The sequence below is a fragment of the Protopterus annectens genome, chromosome 16.part0 (genome assembly GCF_019279795.1).
Source record: "Protopterus annectens isolate FY-2018-M chromosome 16.part0, PAN1.0, whole genome shotgun sequence".
Classification (NCBI taxonomy): domain Eukaryota; kingdom Metazoa; phylum Chordata; order Ceratodontiformes; family Protopteridae; genus Protopterus; species Protopterus annectens.
Genome location: NC_056750.1, coordinates 859,481,406 through 859,497,764, shown reverse-complemented (window position 1 = coordinate 859,497,764; position 16,359 = coordinate 859,481,406). Strand labels below are relative to the sequence as shown.

Here is a 16,359-nt window from a genome sequence, read left to right as displayed (position 1 = left end):
ACCATCACTTTCTTAGTTCCAACCACCCCCAGCTTGGCTATGGTATTCAACCCATATGTTATGACTGCAGTTGCATTCTTGAAGGACATAGTACAGTTTTGTACCTACCATAAATGTAGATGTCCGATAGATATGCAACTGCAGTCGGATTTTCCCACCCTCCTACCCCTCTGCAACCTTTTTTATGGGTCCACTCCCCCTATTCCTATTAGCTGGGGGTATCTCCTATGGTGTATCTGTTTATTACTGTTGTGCATGTCTGGAATTGTTTATCCATTCACCAAATTTAGCCTTCCTAGGAGGGCACCTGGCATCTGGGGCAAGAAACACTGAAGAAGATGGCGTCGGCCAATGCCTTTATACTCCAACCGTTCTGACGTCAGAGAGGAGGCGACACCAGCCGACGCCGGACCCAGACTTTGGAATCCGGCCGACTGAGGGCTGCCTGAGGCAGGACAACCCATATGTTATGACTGCAGTTGCATATCTATCGGACATCTACATTTATGTTAGGTACAAAACTGTACTTTTAGTGTTAGCATGCATTTTCTAAAAGATACAAGTCGGAAACTCAAATGGGTCATTATTTAGTGATTTCAATCCCCAGTGGTTTACCAGAAAACCACTGATTTTATAAGGAACAAACCAAAAATATGAGGCAAAAATCTTGACAGTTGTGAGGTATGGTGCTCACATTTGTTTTAAGGATTAACCATAAATGACAGCATGTACTGCTGTCATTCAATTGTGCATTGAATTGTATTCTGCTGTCAGTCAACTGATCTCTCCCACTGTTGGTACAGCTTGAGAAGGTGTGGTCTAAAATGAATATCTCCCATTATTCCAACACCCTCTTTCTTCAGTTTATGCACATTTTAACTTATAAAGCCATACTTGTCAACCTCTTAGCACATGAAATCTGGAATAAGACAGAAATAAATAATGGGGGGGGGGGGGGGGGGGACAAAAGCTCCAAAATAAGGATAGATTTTAAATAATTAAAAACTTATAAAATAAGTATAAACTTAGAAAGTTGCTAGAATAGATTTTGAATTATCATGTTTTATATTTTGCTTTTTCATTTTTTGTACATGATTTTGTGTGTTTTGATTCTTCAATATTTTAATCATTGTTGTATTTTGATTCTTCAATATTTTAATCATTGTTAAGTGTAACTTCATTGTAAATGTAATTATTGGAGCTGTTCTCCACGGGCCGCCACTGAAAACGGGCTCTCCATTGGCCTAGTGGACTACTCCGGTCATCGAACTTAAATAAATAAAAATGTCTTTCCTGAAGGACATGAAGTCTAAAAGTCAAATGCTTTTCATCATTCAGTAATATATAGTTACCGCAATCATCAATGGTTAGTCAGAAAACCACACATTTTATGATCAACAGACTAAAAATATCAGGCAACATTTTGGACATTCTGTGAAAATCACCTGCCAATGTCTTAGTGCAAGTAACCTGGTCATAACCTACATTAATGGAGAACAAAGTCCCAAAATAGGAACAGGTTTTAAATATTGCTCTTATAAACGTATACAGTTGTTAATACAACAGGATTTCCGGTTAGCATGCATTTTTCTGAATGCTATGAAGTCTGAAATTCACATATACGACATTATCTAGTGACGTCAATCGTCAGTTATGGCCAGAAAAATCTCAAATTCTACGAGAGACGGACCAAAAATATGAGTCAGAAAACAGCATTCTGCTAAAATCTGGATAGTCAAGAGGTATGCATGTATGACTTACTGGTGGCTACTTTCTAGAAGTGCGGGGCAGATTGTGGAGTGCTAATGAACTTTTGATTACTGATGCTCGATGCACGTCTCTCGTTCTTGCTTACCTTAGTACATACTACGCCTTTGGGCATTTAATATTGAAGAGGTCGGAAACTGGTCGGAACATAAAAAAACGCACTTCAAAGAGGACTGAGTTTAATGTAACACATGTCTTTAACACGTTGCAGACGAGCATAGGTTGCTGCGGTGAACGTGTAAAGTTTTAGGATAAGTCTGTAGTGCCGGCTGTTGGTGCACATTTACTGTGTACTTTGTATTTTTTTTTTAATTTTATCATTCTTACAGTATGTCTTCTTCGGGAGGTAGTACAGGATCCCCAGGCTCAGTTTTATCTGTAGCGGCTCGCTTTTTTGACGAATATCTTGCTACTACTCCTCACAAATTGAAGCTGTTAGACGCCTATCTGTTTTACATCCTGCTTACTGGAGCCATGCAGTTCCTGTATTGTCTGCTGGTTGGAACATTCCCATTTAATTCTTTTTTGTCTGGTTTTATCTCCTGTGTGGGCTCCTTTGTTTTGGCAGGTAAGTGAAGGTGACCTACATTTTAACATGTTCCAGGCCATAGTTTTCAACGAATGGGGGGCACTTTTACTTTTATCAGCTGGAAACATTGACGGAATACAAGAATGTGAATCGATGCACATTTTCTAAAGTAAAATAATCATTGTTTATTAGTGTAACCCACAGCGTTTTCTCAAAAGTCACCAGTTTAGGAAGAGATGAAATTTGAGTCCGCATCGGAGACAGTTGAGACGTATGTAGAATGCGACTCTTTGGGCGTGCAGTGAGCTTATTAGTTTACTATAGTACTATGGGCTGTGTCAAGGGAACAGAGGCCGTGCATGTGTTTGTTTACAAAAAAAAAAGCTGATCACTGCTCTTATTGCTTTTGTGCATTTGATGACGAATCGCAACCGTACTAGTCACATGCCCTAATTTGTGCCTCTAGTTGTAATGGGTTGGTATAGTTTATGGCATCACGCTGACAGATTCAATCTTAACTAGTTTGTATATTTTAGGTATGCAAACTTAATTCTTTTAATTTTTGACACTTGTGTGCCGGGATAGTCCGTCTGTGTTACATAACTCGTTTTCAACGGAGTCCCGGGAGAAAAGCTCTACATCTATAACTTGGTTACACGTACTATACAACTGGTTACTTGTATAAGAATACACTGAATATTTACAGTGTAGGTTCATAGGTAGGTTTTAGGCTATCGGCCCTAGGGCCTATACAAGCCCAGCCAAAAAGGTACCCTGGCTTTTGCCACCCACGAAAATTATTTTCCTGTGCCACTGTCGCGCAGAGCCACTGAAGTGATTCCTGGGGTTCATTTTCTATTTCCCAACCAATCAAGATTTTTTTAAGAGTGGTAATGAGGAGCTTTGTGTGTACAGAATAATTTCTACAGAACAGAATATTTACAGTTTGCATTCTTAAATTGAAATAAGCTTCTTGGAGTAAACAGTATTTGGTTAAGGTCAGAGTAAACTTTGTTCTCATTCAGAAATCATACAAGTGCAAAAACTGAACGAAATTCTGTGTCTCTTGACTGGTGTGCAGACAACAAATATACAAGTTTCACATACAACACCTAGCTTTTGCAGCAGGGGCAGGTAGACAAATATTGCACATAAATATAAACACATTTTTAACACTTTCACGGTTAACACTTGCTTGCATGAGACTTTAGTATTGCTCGGGTATTTAGTTGAGAGACGTTTGAGTATTGCAGTATGAGCCTTAGAGTATTGCACTAGGGTTAATTTATGAATTCCTAACCTGTATTGTAATGAAAGAGATATTTTACTGCATTGTTATTGCTTTAGATGGCCTATAGTCATGGTGAATATTGCACTAAGCATTAGATGAGACTGGTAACCAAGTTAATGCACAATTTGAGACAAACTATTACAGTTTCTACTGACCCAGATGGCCATCATGGAGCTTAGTTGTTACTAGAGTTCAGCAGATTGATGACATTAGGGAGGAACCTGTTCTGAATCTCGTAGTTTTGCAACGTATACTTTGGAAGTGCTTTCCTGGATTATGCAGGAACAGTCTGTAAGCAGAGTGCATGCCGTCTTTATTCGTCTGGTCCTGCTGAAATATCTGGATAAGTACAAGTTGTGGATAGGTGATAAGGTGTTCTCTGATCCTCTCTGCTGTCTTCACCACGCCCTGGAGGGATTTGTGCTCGGAGGTAGAGCAGCTTCCATGCCATACTATGATGTTCGTCAGGTTGCTTTCTATAGTACGTCTGTATAAGGTAGTGAGAACTGTCAATGGGAGATTGCACTTTTTGAAAAGGTGGGGGAGAGCAAATCTCTGGTGTGCTTTCTTGACTATGGCATTTGCATTGATGTTCCGAGACAAGTCCTCATCAGTGTGTACTCCCAGAAACTTTGTTTCCCCATTGATGGTAAGGGGAGAATGTTTCCTGTGATTTTTCCTGTAGTCCAGTTATCTGTCTTGTCTACATTTAGTGCCAAGTTACTTCACACCAGGTAAGTTGTTCCACCTCATTTCTATACGCAGTTTCATCGGCGTTACTAACGAGGCCCACCACTGTTGTCCTCAGCAAACTTGATGTGGTTTGTATTGTATCTGGCTGTACAGTTGTGTTAACAGGGTGCACAGTGAGGGACTTGGAACACATCCTTTGGGGTTCCAGTGTTGAGTGATGCTATCTGAGGAGTTATTTCCTGCACACACTTTGTGAGGTCTGTCTGTGAGAAAGGCAGGAATCCAGTTACAAAGTGGAGTGTTGACGCCTAGTTGGAGTAGCTTCCTTACCAAATGATGAGGGATGATCGTGTTAAAGCAGAGCTGAAGTCTGACTGGTATCCTCACATAGGTGTTTTTATTCTCAAAGTGTTCTAGCGATAAGTGGAGTGCTAGAGAGATGGCATCTGCTGTTGAGCGGTTTGCTCTGTAAGCAAACTGCAGAGGGTCAAGATCAGCAGGTAGCCCAGATGTTAAGGGAGGTAGTCATTTAGGCAAGATGATGGAAACTTCTTTGGTAATGGAATGATTGTCATGTCCTTAAAGCATTTTTGGAGCAGCTTGTTGACTTGGAGAGTTATTAAAGATGTTTAACTGGTATTGAAGAGTTATTGAAGGTAACGTGTTTGATTATCGTGACGCAGATTGGAGTGGATTACTCATATTAGTCCTTTGGCAAATGAGTAGAGTGATAGAAGCAACAGCGTGTTTTGTGTTTTATTTTATTAAATGTTTTAGTGTAGTCTTATAGTGAATAACTTTCTAAATATTAAATGGCAGTAACACGAATTGCTTTAATGTGCTGTGATTGTTTGAAAGATATGGACACACTGCACTTATTCCTTCTGTTTAAATGCTGTAGGTGCTGCAGCACTCCTGAACTGCTGTTTTTGTGATGCATTATGTGCAATTGCATAATCATAAGGGGATAAAAGTCTTAACTGCATTGTTGGGAGAAAACGGTGGTTGTCATGGTTCTAACATTTTTTTTTTCCCATAATATCCTGTGTTACTGCCCCATTTGGAATGGGAGAATTAGTTTCATTACTTGAGGGCTAGCCCCAACACTCTAGTTTTCACAAATGATCAGGCCTGACTTCCATTTCTTGTAAGCATGCAGGGATGTAGTTAGTATTTCAGGAGCTGTACCCACAGCATCCAGAGTATAGTTTACAACCCCCCCCCCCCAAAAAAAAAAAGCTGAAGTTTGACAGCCTCTTTAACTTAATACAGTTTGTCATGGCATCTGTTAATTGGGTAATATAAACGTTTGTTGTACTGTTCAGTTATGAGCCAGGTGCAAGAGGCAGCATTTGTATAGGTATGCAAGTTGAGCATACTGTACATAGCATTTCTGCCTTAATTTAACAAACATAATTGTGCAATTCTCATAGTTGTACATGCATAATGGTCTAAATCAGATTATGTTTTAAATTAGTTGATTGTAGGTACAACTTTCATATTGTTGTTTTTATTTAGTATTTGCTACGTGGTTACTTTGACTGGTCTTGGCCCCTGCATAGCCAAGCTGGGGCGAAAAGCAAGAAGTTAGACATGAGTAATACATTATGTGCAAATAGTCCTATTGAATAGTGCAGTGGTCTCTCATTTCTTTTAAATGCAGTCGTGTGGCACTTGGTCTGTGAGTAACAGTGCTGATATTCATACAGCATCAGTCTGTGCACTGAGGGAAATTCTCACTTTAACCTATTGTCAGGCTGTCCAAAGTCCGTCGCAAAGTCTGCTTAGACAAATATTAAATATCATCTGTGGGGAGTGGGGTGGGGTCTCGAATGTCATGTTTCAGGCTGGTCAGTAGGCATCATACAGGTTATCCAGCCCATTAGAAGCAGTGTCTTTGGCCTTAAAGTCTTTTAAGGTCCCGTTCTTTGGAAATTTGAGGGGATGTAGATGCAGGTGTGTTCTGGCAGTGTGGGGTGAAGTTACAGTTGAGTTCATCTGCTAGTAGACGTGGCATCAAGGTCTGAGTTCACGATATCATTTACTTTGTATGTGCTCTGTGATGGGCTGGGTGTTTAAGGTTTCTAACATAGGTAAAGTTTTATGGTTGCCTTTAATCTTCTTTTTTTTTTTTTTTTTCTTATATCTAGTTTTGGCTCGTTTGATCAGGAACTAGACTTCCTTGTTAAGTTTAGTAAGATCATTTTTGGTATCTTGATAAAAAAATTTACATGCAATTCTGTTTTATTGTAGAACCTGTTTTAGTGTTGGTTCCACCGTAGGGGTTTAGTTTTAAAGTTAGCATTGTTTGCTGTAGCTGTTCACGTGTGCAGAGAAGTTTGCGGCAAGTGATCCTGCATACGCTTTTGAGTAATCAGGTTGGAGGGAGATGCTGAATTTAGGAAGGTCATCGCTCTTCTTTGAGATTAGCCTTTTCATAATCTAGCATTGTGAAGGTATTTTTAAAGAAGATTGCAGCTTCAGTCTTGTGGAGAAGTTGGAATGACTGGTTTGATTTGAAGAGAGAAGTTACAACTGGTGGGAACACAGCTCTGTCACATCAGTAAGGACCAAGTCCAGGACTTTGTCACACTTACTTGGAGTGCAGTATGACTAATCCAGAAAGTTTCTATTTATGAAGCCTGGAAATCACTGGGCATACGTTTTAGAAGATGTAAAAGCCCCTCCCAGTTGATCGAAGGGGAGTTGAAGTATCCTGGGAGAATGGAGTCTCTTATGCAATAGGCCAACCACCACAATTGTCATTCGGGGTATTGCCCAAGGGGGACATAGAGGTGTCCTACAGTTAGCAATGATGTAGTCGTGGTTTTTGTTGGTGGTAAGCTGGACATGGAGTTCAGGTTGTTCTCCTGTCCAACAAGCCTGGAGGTAATAATTTTGTTTTCGAGTATAGAGATTGTTGATTTTACAGCATTCTGGTGTTGTGGGCCTGAACACATGGTAGGTTAGCTACTGAACAAGTAGCTTTTGAACATTGGATTGGGCTGAAATAGACCTAGTGAGACATTTTGATTAAGTTTGCTGTGACAAACTATATTAAATGCTTTAGACCAATCTGAAATTAGTAGGAAACTAGTTTGTCATTATCTGTAGGTTTATTGATTGGCTTCTTTATAGGCTAGAAGTGCAGTTTGCATAGGATCATAGGAGGTTACTAGGCTGTTGGCCTTGAGGCCCTTATAAGCCTAGCAAAGAGTTTAGCCCATGTTTAGACAAATCAACACCTGATGCCCCTGTCCAGCAGGGACACTGGTCGAATCCCAGGGGTGTATTTTCTGTTTTCTATCCAGTTGCGCTTAAAAAGGGGGTAAAGAGGTTCGTCTTCCTTAGATTGGGGGGGGGGGGTCTGTGGGACACAAATCTGTCCCACCAACAAGTCTTGTTGTTACAGACCAGGGTGAGGCCGATCATGCGGGTTACTCAAGTGGAACTTGACTTGTGGATATGCAGCAGTCCCATAAAGGTGGGGTCTGTGATCGCCTTGTATGCCAGAGGTCACCTCTGAGGAGTCTGTATGAAACTGAGTAGAGGGATAGGGCTTTTAGCCTATGTGTGTGTGTGGTAGATGTTTGAGGCCCTGGATTTTCCTGCTGAGGAGCCACTGTGGTCTCTCCAGCTGCTGCATGTTCTTTGCGAGGTACATGTTGAAAGGGGTGTTGTATTCAATAATGGGCCTTATAAGGGAAGAATACAGGGATGTTATGACCCCCTTGTCCCTGGATGAGATACCCTTACTTATGAGATGGGCCATATAGAAGGCTTTCCATACAACGGAAGCAATGTGGTGGCCAAAAGTTGGGTTGCTTTCAACCTGGGTGCCCAAATCCCTCAACTGATTGCATGCTTAGGGCGTTATTAATGTGATATTTTGTGGGGGTGTCACTCTCCCCAAAGGGGATGATGATGATGCATTTTTTTGTATTCAGCTTGAGGCCACGTTTCTGGCATCAGTCATTTGTCTGAGTGAGACCCTTTTGGAGGATGCCCACATCATTAGGGGAACAGATGACTGCATTCAGCTTGCAGTCATCTGCAAACTTGGTCAGCCATGGCCCACTGGTTTTGAGGTTGCAGACATATGTGAAGAAGGCCTTATCCTCCCTAGCAGAGGTGGCCAAATTGAAGAGACTGTTTGCTTTAGAGGATTTCACTGGTGCTCTTATTTGCTTGTTCAGGCTAAGGAGACATTGCTTCCAATTGAGCACCTGCTCCTTCTTGGTCTTGAACGTCAATTTTTTCCTTTTATTATAGGGTTCGTTTATTGCAGATGTACACCAGACAGGTTACTCTCTTCCTTGTGGCGGATGATTTAGTCCTGTCGGGTATTCCTGATTCCATGCATTTATATAAATTCTCTTATAGTGCTTTGGTGTAGTTTTGGATACTGGTGCCAGTACCTACAGAGGGGGATGGGGTTATGAAGCTGTTTATACCATCCCTCTGTAATCGGCTTTGGAGAAGTTTTTGTCTGATCCTAGCTGGGGGAGGGGGGGGTTGGGGGAGATAGTGACTTTGAAAGTGACCTCTTTGTGGTTGGTGTTAGTACTATGGGAAGGATGGAAGCCACATTGTTTAGGGGATATGAGTTCTTCCTGCAGGAGGTAGTTTAGCAATTGTTTTTGAATACATTTTTAAGTATTTTGGAGAGGTGGGCTAAAATGGCTGTAGATCTAAAGCTAATGTTCTCCAGACTGGTGTATATCAGACCCCTCTTGAATGATACAAGAAACTAAGCCAGTTGTTAAAGTTGGAATTATTTATTTATTTTTTCTACGTTGAGGCATGATTCTCCGTGATGGTAAAATGTTATTCCAGAAAATTCATTCCTGCCTTGGTTATATATTTCTTGATGTTTGATTACCTGGAAGTCCAGCTGGGTAGGTGCCCATTTTCAGTAGAGGGCAAGGGAGAAGGCTCCCTAGTATTACAATTTCACAATCTTCAGAAATACAAAACATCTACAGTTTAAATAATTGTACTAAATTAGACATAATGTGAACACGTCAGTTAAGAATAGGTAAAATGATTTAATATTTAGAGAGATTTTAGCTAGTTTAGATTTATTTATTTATTTATTTTATTTTACGTTTGTTAACCTGGATAGTCCGACTGGATATATGTCCATTTTCAGCGGAGGCCCGGGGAGAAAAGCTCCAAGAGTAGTACATACAAAACGTAAAGAAAGGCAAAAAATGTACAAAAGTTAGTATAATAAACAGGCATTACAATATGAAGTGGAAGAAAAAAGTTATGGCATATATAGATATTAGTCAGGAGAGAGAAAATGTAAAAGGACGTGAGTGAAGAGAGAGTAACTTGCTCGACTCCAGGATAAACTATACCTCTAAATATGAATAAGACCAGGATAAACTATATCCAGGGTAAACTGTACCTTTAAGTATGAATAAGACCAGGATAAACTATATCAAGGGTAAACTGTACCTCTAAATATGAATAAGACCAGAGCCAGTCTTTGGCTAGCAAGGCTAGCAAGTCTTTCAGAATGGATTTAAAGAACTATAGGGAGGGTATTGATCTGATGGAGCCAATTGAGGCTTTTTAATACTCTGCAGTTGTGAGTTCTGTAAGGGTGTTTGCATGTTTAGTTACTTTATTATAATCAAGTGTTGCGATGCTTGGCGACGAGTAAGAATGGGCATGCCGTAAAATAGTGAGAGGAAGAGGGAAGATGCCGTAAAATAGTGAGAGGAAGAGGAAGTAGAGGCGAGTGCAGGTTTTGTTGCATTGGGGATTTTTTGGCTATATAAAAACATCCATAGTTTTTATGTAAGTTTGTATAGGCATGTCAAATTTAAGATCATCCACTATTGTCCTTAATTTGATGTGAGAAGTGACTTTACTGATTTTGTATTGAGAGAAGATTTTAATTTTTTTTTTTTTCCATGAGAGAGGGATTGGGAGGCGTAGCATTTTGGGTTGAGCTTGAGTAGTTCCTTACAAAGCCACGTTTCCCTGGCTGCTGAAGCTTCCCAGAGTGATTTTTTTGAGCTGCCAGGTTGGCTGTTGTGCATGTTAGTATGGAGTAATTTGTAGATTGTATTAATATATATCAGTCCCAAAAGACTTTTGTATATTGACGCACTGATGCATGTAGGCCCTACCAACTGTTTTTGAGTCTGGATGTGGTAGAAAAATGGTGGTGACATATATCAGGGCAGAGCACCGACTGTAGCTTTTGTGGAAGTGTTGCCAGTGTCAGTAGCAGGTACACTAAGGATGCAGCAGGTAAAGGAATACAGAAGTGGCTGAGTGTGGATGGTGGCGCATGAACTGATAGAGGGTTTTTGTGCATCAGACATGGTTTACACCTCAGGCCAAGTAACACAGTAGTGCTAAATAAGGTGTGATATGTCCATCTCTCATTATCCTAAGGAGATTGGGAGGGGGGTGATAAGGAGGATAGGCATCCAAGCACAAGAAGATGGCTGTAGTATTGTGGTGCAGGGACTCTGGGGGAAGTGAGGAAGGTCAGTGGTGCATCATGGTAATCTGGATGTAACTTGCAAAATGAAGGCTTTCCTCACTAAGGAAGGGGACTGGACAAGTGTCTGAGCACAAGTGGCACATGGGCATCTAGGTGGAGGTCTTTGTAAGAGAAGGCGCAAAACAAGAGGTGAGACAGAAAATGCATCATGCAGTCTGCGGAAAAGGAGTGATAAGATCTAAGATCAAAAATAAACACCCATGACAGTTAAAGGTGGAGGAAACTGGAGGGTTTGTGGGTAAACATAGTATGTAGCCCCGTGGCACATCCATGGGGGGGAGAGAATGATTGCAGAAAAGAATAGGAATGCTGTACATTAGGGAGGCTGCAACTAACAAAAGGAGGATTAGAACTTCCCTAGCCAGTGGAGATCATGGCAATGGATGGTGTAGAATGAGGGGGAAGAGTGTGGAGCCAAGGACAGGTCTGCATTCAAGGGTACCTTCCACCCCCAAACTTCTAAATGTACCTACTCTGATGTTGCACAAGAGAGAAAGCAGTCTCCAGAAGTTGTTTTGCTCATTTTTCTTTAGTTTTTCAGCACTTTGTAAATATGCTGTTCATAGGTTCATATGCTGTTCATAGGGTTCATAGGTTCATATGTAGGTACTATCGGCCCTGGCTTTCGCCACCCAAGAAAATTATTTTCCTGTGGCCTGTCGAGCAGAGCCACCGAAGTGATCCCTAGGGTGAATTTCCCATTTCCCATCCAATCATCAAGATTTTTCTTGGAGTGCTAATGAGGAGCTCTGTTGACATATAGGTAGTCTGTTCCAGAGTATGGGAAGTCTCTGGGACAGGAATCTCCCTCCAGCATGTTTTGTTTATTGTGGTGACAAGGTTTAGGTCCCTAGAGCGTGTAGCTCAGAGGGATTGGGATTTCTTTAAGTGGAGCATGTCCAACAGCTCTGGGTTTGACAGCTTTGTAGGTTAGGCAGAGATCGCCTCTGAGTAGGCGATATGTGATGAGTAAAGCTGTAGTTTTTTGAGCGGGTCTGCATAGGTCATCTATTTGAGGCCAGTAATCCTCTTTTGTGAGGTATTTCTGTGGTCTTTCCAGTTGTTGTAGATGTCTTGTGAGGTACATACCAAAAGGGGCGTTTTCCTCTATAATGGGTCTGAGTGATGAGTAGAGGGGGAACAATGACCATTTTTTTCTGGATGAGAATCCTCTTGTGATGAGATGAGCCACGTAGAAGGATTTCCTGACCACTGTGGCGATGTGATTATCAAAGGAGAGACTACTGTCCACTTGTGTCCCAAGGTCTCATCACATTTTCGGCATTAAGTAGACTACCAGCTATGTGGTAGTTCATGGGTACAGAGTTTTTACCAAAGGGGATGACCATACACTTTTTGGCATTGAGCTTCGGGCCATGGCTTTGACACCAGGTATCTGTCTCAGTGAGGCGTTAGGAGTTTTGATTTATGGCTCCTAGTTTGCAGTCATCCGCAAACTTTGTTATGCAAACTTTGTTAGCCAAAGACCTTCTGTGTTGGCCTGCACTTCAGAGAAGTAGATACAAACAGGAGAGGACCCAGGACTGAACCCTGTGGTACTCCACTTGTCACTGGTCTGATGTCGGGTTTGCAATCCAGTACTTTCACAGTGTGGGTTCTGTCCGTGAGACAGTTGGCAACCCATCTTGTGACATAGGGATTTATACCTAGTTTAGTGAGCTTATCTATAATTCCAGAGTGGGGGATGGTGTCGAAAGCCTTGACGAGATCTAGATAAGCTGTGTGAACCATTTTACCCTCATCTATGGCTTTGGTGACTGCTTCAAAGAAGTCATCAGGTTTACGAGACATGATCTGCCTTTTAAAAATCCAAATTGGGTAGGGTCCAGAGTTTGGAGATTACCAATGTCTTTTGTTTTATGAGTTCCACGATGATACATTCCATGGCCTTGCAGACCAGGGTCGTCAGGCTAATGGGGCGGTAGTTTCCGGGGTCCGTCGTTGCTCCTCCTTTGTGGAGTGGGATAACCGTCGCTGTGTGCCATTCAGTGGATTCAATGTTAATTGAATGACAGGCAACCGTTAAAGAGCAATTATGTAGTCAGTTTACTGGCTTAATGCTACTTCAGGTCATATCATTCTTTGAAATGCTTCCTTGCAATTTGACTGTAAGCTAGTTTGCTGTCTCAGTAAACTCAAAATGTTTCTAAATGAAAAATTCAGTATGGTTGTATCTTCAACTGTTACTGCCAATGCCAAAGTAAATATTTAAGTAAAAGTTTTATATTCTGCTTAGTGATACTGTCTGGCCTCTGTGTTCTGGGTTGTCCTTGGACTGCTTCACCTACCTGGTTAACAGATGTTGAATACACACCTCTCCCATTAAAGCCTACTGGCTCATCTGCAGCTGGATCAGAGTGCCCTCAGTTTGTCGACCTTACTTAAGGAAAGCCATATGGATGTCCCTTTGTCCTTGGCTATTAAGACCTTGTCTCTGTCCTTGGCTATTAAGACCACCTTTCAAGGAGATATGCTCTGCAGTGATCTGATGCTCATAACACTGGAGTGGGTGTAATGCAGATCTCCGGGGCAAGAATAAATATTGTGTAATCGGAGTTGTAATCACAGAGCCAGCTTTCAGCGTGTCTAACTTCTGAGCAGTCAGCAGAACTGATGCCACGCGTTAGGAATGCTGTGTATGTTGAACTTTCCCAGGCTACCAGACACCCCCCCCCCTAATCATGCATCTCTTCTCAGGCTACCAGACACCGCATCGCCTTTTCTGAGGCTATCGGACACACCCCCCTCTCAGCTCTTCGTGTACATTTGGAACAAAATTTTCCAGGTTCTTAGTTTATACTACTGTTTTCAGTTTGTCCCTCTCCCCACTTTAAAAAAAAAAATAATAGACAAGAAAAACAAAAAAATTACAACTATAACACGAGCAAATCTTGTGCAAATATACTTGGTTCACATCACATAAGATAATTAGGAAATTTGAATGACAGAATGTTTGAGAACAATTTTTCATGATTATTTGTCATAGAAAACTCCACCCTACATAGACCCTAAAGCCACTGATTTAAATTGTGCACTTCAGTTTCGCCTTTACAAACGTCCTTTAAACTATCCAGTCCCCCCATCTGTTGACACGCACTTTTCTGGTTTCATTGTCATAGGTTTTATACAGGCCTGTATACTGTCCTTTCAGGAACATTTCCTGTCTAATCCTTCTGGCCAGTCTTAACTTTTGTGTAGCAAAGTGTGCCAGGTAAACTCTGAAAATTGAATACAAGGACATTACATACACAGCTATAGTGAAACACACTTGCGCTATATTATACACTATATCTTTTTTTTGTTACACTTTTTTATTGAATTATCACTTATGATATAGGCAGTCATAAGCAAACCATATTGACCTATTTTGTGCTGCAAATGTTACGCAGCACTTATCTATGCAGGCATTGCTAGTAAAACATTGCAAAGCTCATTTAATTCCTGCCTTTGCTTAAACCTCATTCCTACTCTGGATGCATTGTTGCCACAATCCAGTTTTCCCATGTAACTTGCTCCTGTCCTTTTCTGAAGATCCCACTTCCAGTTCTTGCATCTCTGCTACTGTATTCACCACTTCTAGTACAGTTGGTTTAGACTTTTTGATTTCCATTTTCTAGCAATTGTTTTTTGGCAGCACCAGAATTACTGTGCAAGACCTTACTATGTCTAGGCAATTTGATTCTGCATCACGGCTCAAAAGAAATCATTTCCTTAATTACAGCAGTTTGCTCACCAGGTATTTCCGACAGGATAGTCTGCAAGGAATCTTTATACGTCTGCATTGCACTCTAGTTCTCTTTCTTCTCCTCCACAAAAATTCCAATGGAAATGCTTTCAAACAAATACACTACATCTTGTAGACTTTGTTGCGTATTTGGGAGCCATACATATATTCTTCCATTGTTTCTTTGTAAATTGCTTGTCCAGTCTCTCTCGCTAATCCTTTCTAACCTCCTCGGATTCCTATAGCTATCCTTTTTTTTAACAGCAGTTTCTGTTCTAGATTTAACAGCAGCTTCTGTTCTAGATTCTACTAAAAGCTACTCTTGCTGGTCTTTCACTTGGATTCCCCCGTGCCTTTCATTTGCATACACTGCCATCAGTCCTTGATAGGAAAGGCAATCTCAAGCCTACAATTAAATTCATTCTTGGCCTCTTCTCATTCTGTTACTTGTCCCTCTCTTTATTTGCTCCCAATAGCTTTGTTCCTTTGCCAGTTTTCTCCAATAAATTTCATCTCTCTTGCCTGTTCTCTATATACTCCTTATGCAGTCGTCCCCATCAGCGAATCTCCCCTCTCCATTCCTTTGGCTTAGTTCTTACAATACTTTCTGCTACTTTATGAATAGGTTTTCTTTCTTTTTTTTTTTTTTTTTTCTCCAAATCTGTATTGGCATTTTTTAAATGGAGATCGCGGTACAGTGAGGATCAAGAAATTTACCCTTTTCTCATTGTAGTACGATTTGAGTTGGTATATAATTTTAGGGGGGGGGGTTGCCCCCCCCGCAAAACCTGGAGAGCTGTTCTTTGAGTCTGAACTTCCTAGTAATGTTTACTGTTCAGTGTTCCAGATTTAGTTATTGTAAGGGTTCGATGAACAGGAGTTTTGCAGTTATGGTCTCCCTTTTTTTTGGTGTTGGATTATCTGGTCTTCGATCTTTCTTTTGACGTAGGCCTGTGTGTGGTATATGTCTCCTACAAGGTAAAAAAATATTAACTGTTGAAAATGTCCTGTACTGGATATCTACCCATATCCATTATGAAACAATACTAACAAACCTAAAAAATAGACCGGCAGCTTATTAACACCCCAGTCTGGTTCCATAAGCCTGTACGGTTTTAAATGCTTTCGGCAACTAGAGTCCACTAAAGTACTGGTAGATAATCAAGTTTAGAATGGATTATTACTAATAGACCCAACAAAATTAGGCTGTCTGGAAGGATACTGTCCATCCTATGTGACCACCTACGTGCTTACACAGAATTTATTGATGTGATCATCAAGTTCATAAGTCCACAAACTGACAAAGAACTTTTATTAAAACTTTAATGGAGTATAACTTGCTTGAAACTACTAAAAAATCTTTGCCCTTGGTCTCTGCTGTAACGCATTTAAATGAGATATTCCTAAAAATTCTCAACCTTGCCCCAGTTCATACCAAAAGGGTCAACTCCAACCTTCACCATGGCTAACAAAGGGAACTAAGAAACTAATGCTACAGCATCACAAAACCTGAAAAGAGTGGCACAGAACACACACATACATTTTCAACTTTTCAAGCAGCTAAGGAACAAGACAAAATAACAAATATGACAAGCAAGCCTGTTCTAGAATCATCTAAACATTAAAACAAACAAAAAAAAAAACGTTGAAGAGCCAGTAGAAGAAGAAACTTATAAACCAAAGACAACTGCTGTACCAAGAACAAATAAATCCAGGTCCGGATTTCCAGATGATAAAAATACTTTTAGTCCAACCACCTCAATGCGAACACCAGCAAACAAACTGCAAGGCTGTTAGTAAAATCAAGA

The 16,359-nt window shown here is 40.8% G+C and overlaps 1 protein-coding gene across 1 annotated transcript in view; it reads left to right on the top strand.

Moving 5' to 3' along the window:
* The first annotated feature begins 1,960 nt into the window (after nucleotides 1-1,960).
* DAD1 (defender against cell death 1) overlaps nucleotides 1,961-16,359 on the top strand; it is a 264,196-nt gene continuing 249,797 nt past the window's right edge. Inside the window, exon 1 of the mRNA XM_044058458.1 lies at nucleotides 1,961-2,335. Within this exon, the coding sequence (XP_043914393.1) occupies nucleotides 2,098-2,335 (238 nt within the window). The 5' untranslated portion in view covers nucleotides 1,961-2,097. The remainder of the gene's footprint in view (nucleotides 2,336-16,359) is intronic.